Source organism: Triticum aestivum, chromosome 5D (assembly GCF_018294505.1).
Source record: "Triticum aestivum cultivar Chinese Spring chromosome 5D, IWGSC CS RefSeq v2.1, whole genome shotgun sequence".
Classification (NCBI taxonomy): Eukaryota; Viridiplantae; Streptophyta; class Magnoliopsida; order Poales; family Poaceae; genus Triticum; species Triticum aestivum.
Window position 1 is genome coordinate 535,624,879 of NC_057808.1, and position 4,274 is coordinate 535,629,152.

The 4,274-nt window shown below is 43.2% G+C and overlaps 1 protein-coding gene across 1 annotated transcript; it reads left to right on the forward strand.

The window, feature by feature from the left end:
- Positions 1-968: 968 nt before the first annotated feature.
- LOC123126048 (methyltransferase-like protein 23) lies at positions 969-3,783 on the forward strand. Its single transcript, XM_044546462.1, has 7 exons — positions 969-1,094; positions 1,201-1,283; positions 2,198-2,331; positions 2,813-2,955; positions 3,070-3,141; positions 3,224-3,328; positions 3,418-3,783. The coding sequence occupies exons 1-7, from the start codon at positions 1,016-1,018 to the stop codon at positions 3,570-3,572; spliced, it is 771 nt and encodes a 256-aa protein (XP_044402397.1). The 5' UTR covers positions 969-1,015; the 3' UTR covers positions 3,573-3,783.
- The last annotated feature ends 491 nt before the right edge of the window (positions 3,784-4,274 follow it).

Below are 4,274 nucleotides of genomic sequence, written 5' to 3' on the forward strand. Positions count from 1 at the left end.
CATGCACGCACCCCTTTACCACATCACGAACAATCTAAGGGCACTCCTTGCCGAAAAATATAGATAGCTTCTCTCTATTTATTCTTTGTCCCGACGCCGAACAGTAAGTCTCTAGTAGGTTTGATAAATCGTCTACTACATTAAAACTCGCCCTGAATAACAGGTGGTTCACTGACGGAGCTGATGCAGCTACCTTGATTCCGCTAAGTTGGGATGACCGAATTTGAGATTTCAAGAGGCACCAAAGGCCCTTCGCTGCAATCAGAAAAATGTACGGAGAGATTGGATCTCCCTCTACCCTGTGACGGCTTAAATTCCTCCAATTTGTTACCGTTAAAGAGGACCGAGACGGAGACCGAGCTCACCAAATGCATGATAGTTGTGATCCAGGGTGTAGCAAATCCTAGCTTCTCCATAATGGCCTTCAGATAACTCCACTCGACCCTGTCATAAGCTTTCATGATGTCCAGCTTAAGGGATGCATAGCTGTTGTTCTTTGACCGAATTTTCTTCATAAAATAAGGCACTCATAGGCTGAAATTATATTGTCCGTTATAAGTCTCCTCGGAAAAATGCTGACTGCTCCTCAGATATAATGTCAGGTAAGATCACCTTCAATCAATTTGCAAGAACCTTCGACGCTGTTTTGTAAAAAACATTATATAAACTATAGGTCGAAATTGGGACAAGAGTGTAGGGTTTGTAACCTTTGGGATTAGCACCAAAATAGTACTCTAGTGATATAAACACTAGTATTATATTTCTTTACAGATGGATTGTCATTAATAAATGCATGCTGCACTTTCTTCTCCTCTCGCAATTCCAGAGAATATGGTTATATTTTATACTACTTGCATTTTTTTTTAGACAATTTACACTACTTGCAATCCAGCCCAGCGCGAACCCTCGAAAGCCCATGTAGACTTGCGGTGTTATCCAGCCCAGCCCAGCCCTCATCCGACCAAAGCAGCAGGACCCGGCCGACCGAGTGAGCTGCCGAAACACAGAGTCCACCATGGAGACGGCCTTCTTCTCCGCCGCCTCCCTCTTCCACGCCGACGACGACAGCGACGACGACGGCGGCGGCACACGAGGTAAATTAAACCCAGCCCCCGTTCGCGTTCCCGTCCATTCCGCCGCCCACCTTGTGCTCCTAGCTGACGAACCCCTTTCCTGCTCCCCCCTTTCCGGCGATTGAAGACGAGGCGCAGGTGGGCGCCGAGGGGGAGAGCCAGCAGCCGGCGCTAGAGTACGAGGAGAGGATCCACAAGTTCCCCGGCGTGGTAAAATTACCGACCTAACTCTGAATCCTAGTTAATTTCGCTACTGTCCTAATCACTCTGCGAACAAGCAGATCGGACAGAAACCTTATGTTTGCTGTCCAGTGTCCATGGTGGAGCTCGAAACCCTGGAAGCACGCTGAACCTCATGAATAGACCTGAAATATTTCTTTTAGGTAGATGCTTGACCATTATGCTTTGGGAGAGTGCACGCGAGTCTACCATCTGAAACTGTAGCTGATCAATCTAATTTAGCATGACCAGTTGTAGCGTCTCGGTGATAAAAGGGTTAACAATATCGAGGGATTTAGTTTATTCTTCTTCTAAAGATGATTGTCAACCTTTGCATTTTCCGCCGGTTGCAATTCGTGTAGCACAAAGTAGTATATTTATTGGTCCATATGTTTGTAGATAATAATGGATCTGAATGTCTGAATGTCACATTATGTCACTATAAATGTCGTCTTGGACTTTGATATGGTCTTCCAGTGTACAGTTTGACATCATTTTTCTTGAAATATATGCTTCGTCGAATAAAATAGGCACATATAAGCAGAGTGCATTTCATTGGGCTAGTGTTATCGGTTTGGTGTTATAGATGCTTGAAAATTTGTCTATACTAATGGCCAAACCTTAGGAATCCAGACTCCAAAATATGTATTGTGAGAGGGGGCACTAGTCTACCTTGTTTTATAATGTACAAAAACGCTTCACACGAGCATTAGTGATTGTGTTAATGATGCATAAATGTTTGTTGTTGACTGGAAGCAAACTATGCTTGTCCAACCAAATATTGTAGAATTTTTAATTATTGCAAGCAAAGTTATCTAAGTGAAGCCAGAAGCTCACATTAAACGATGCCTCTCATATTACTAATCGATCATTTGCTCACCTTTATGATTCTTTTTTATGTGTAGGACTTGAGCATCAGAGAATTCTCATCTCATCAGCTAAATGCCAATTTGCTATGGCCTGGGACATTTTTCTTTGCTGACTGGCTGGTTAAGAATCCATCAATTCTGGATGGTCAACGGATCCTGGAACTAGGAAGGTATGAAAGCTATGTTTCACTCTTTAAAAATGTACCTTTTCCTTTATTTAGAAAAAACGGAGTTATGTAGTGCTTGCTATATTTATAATTGATGACCAAAAGGCTATTTTGCTATGCTTATATTGTTTGACTCTGAAGAGTAATTACTAAATTGATATATTGTAAATTATATCTCAACTTGTTTTTGTGGGTGTGTGGGTCCTGCTGGGTTTCATCACTGGTCTATCTCAACTTGTTTGGAAGTAAAGGCTTTCCCATTGTATGGTCTGAAATTGTTTACTGTTCTTATATCACAGTGCTGAGACTTAGCAGTATGAAGCAAGCTGTCTATTGGTCTATCTACTTCCGGTCAAGAATAGTGTGCTTACCATTTAAGACATGAATGATTATATTTGTAGTACATTGTTGAAGTGTGTGATACCATCTCTTCTGAAGACTCATTGTTTTTATTTAGTATAATAAATGATTTAGTCTGTCTTAGTGGAACAGGAGCTTTAGCCATTTTCCTGCGAAAAACATTTGGAGTGGATATCACGACTTCTGATTATGATGACAAGGATATTGAAGAAAACATAGCTCACAACTGCAGAGTCAATAAGTTAGATGTGTTACCTCATATCCGACGTGAGAAAAACCATGTGCTTATACAATGTATAGTAAATGTATACACTTTAGGTGCATCGGATATGCACCACCCAGAAGGGGAGAACTAACTATTTGATATTTTTCATAATCCAGACACGTGGGGAGATCCATTTCCGATTCTCCAACCCGATTGGAACATTGTCATCGCCAGTGACATTCTATTATGTAAATCCACATATTATTTTCTGCCAATCATACCTCACTGCAATTGCAATTCTCTGATATGTTATACCATGTGGCTTTGTAGATGTGAAACAGTACCCGAACCTGATAACGACGCTGTCCTTTCTTCTGGAAGAATCCGATCTTAACAGCCAAAAAAGTGTATGCACAAACATCACGACCAAAGCAGGTACTTCTCGAACATTCCATTCCGTAACCGGTAGTACAACAGCAATGCAAGAATGTGCTGAGTGAATGTTCCCATGATCCCACTGGCAGGAACACAAGTGGCTGCCAGGCACCCCATGTTCCTGATGAGCTGGCGTAGAAGGATTGGGAAAGACCAGTCGATTTTCTTCGATGGATGTGAGAAGGCAGGCCTGGAAGTGCAGCACCTGGGTGATCTCGTGTACCTCATCAACAAGAAACGCTGAACGTTAAGGAGCTCTGGGGCATGCTGCTGCAAACGGTGAGAGCCGAATCGGGCTCCATCTTCAGTTATCTAGGAGGACTAGAAACAAAATCATATGAACCTGGAGCATGTTTTGTAGTATGGTCTTTTGTTTTCCCTGAACACAATTTTCGTGGAGAATGTACTGCACTACCGTAAGATTATTAGAATGCAAAAAATTATTTTGTTGAAAATGTTTTGTGCTGCTGTGATTTTGCTGTTGGGGTGAAGTTTTTCTGAAACCTGCATCGCATCCTCCTGAACATTTGCAACTGGGCTCATCGGCTCAGCCACGTGGGAAGCGGAACGGTCGACGCGGGCAGGCTTTGGGCCGGGTCGGGCCAGCGCGACGCGGTGGAAGGAAGGAAGGCGGGCCTGCTGCACTACACGGCTACACCCACCCGCACACGCACGCCACGGAGGTGATTGGGACGAACGCTCCTTCGGGAGCCTCGCAACGATCAGCGCCACTTGGCGCGCTCTCAGCCATTCGCCACGTGTTGCGCTCTGGACGCTCCCTTCAGATTTTGTTTTTTTTTTAATTTTTCCGCACGCGTTTTCGGCTTTTTAAACGGTTTTTTCCGGGGTTTTTTCGACGTTTTGGTTTTCCCCGGTCTTCCTTAACTTTTCGATCAAAAAAAATTTTGAAAAAAAAAATTTTTACGCGAAAAAACGCGTTTTCTTT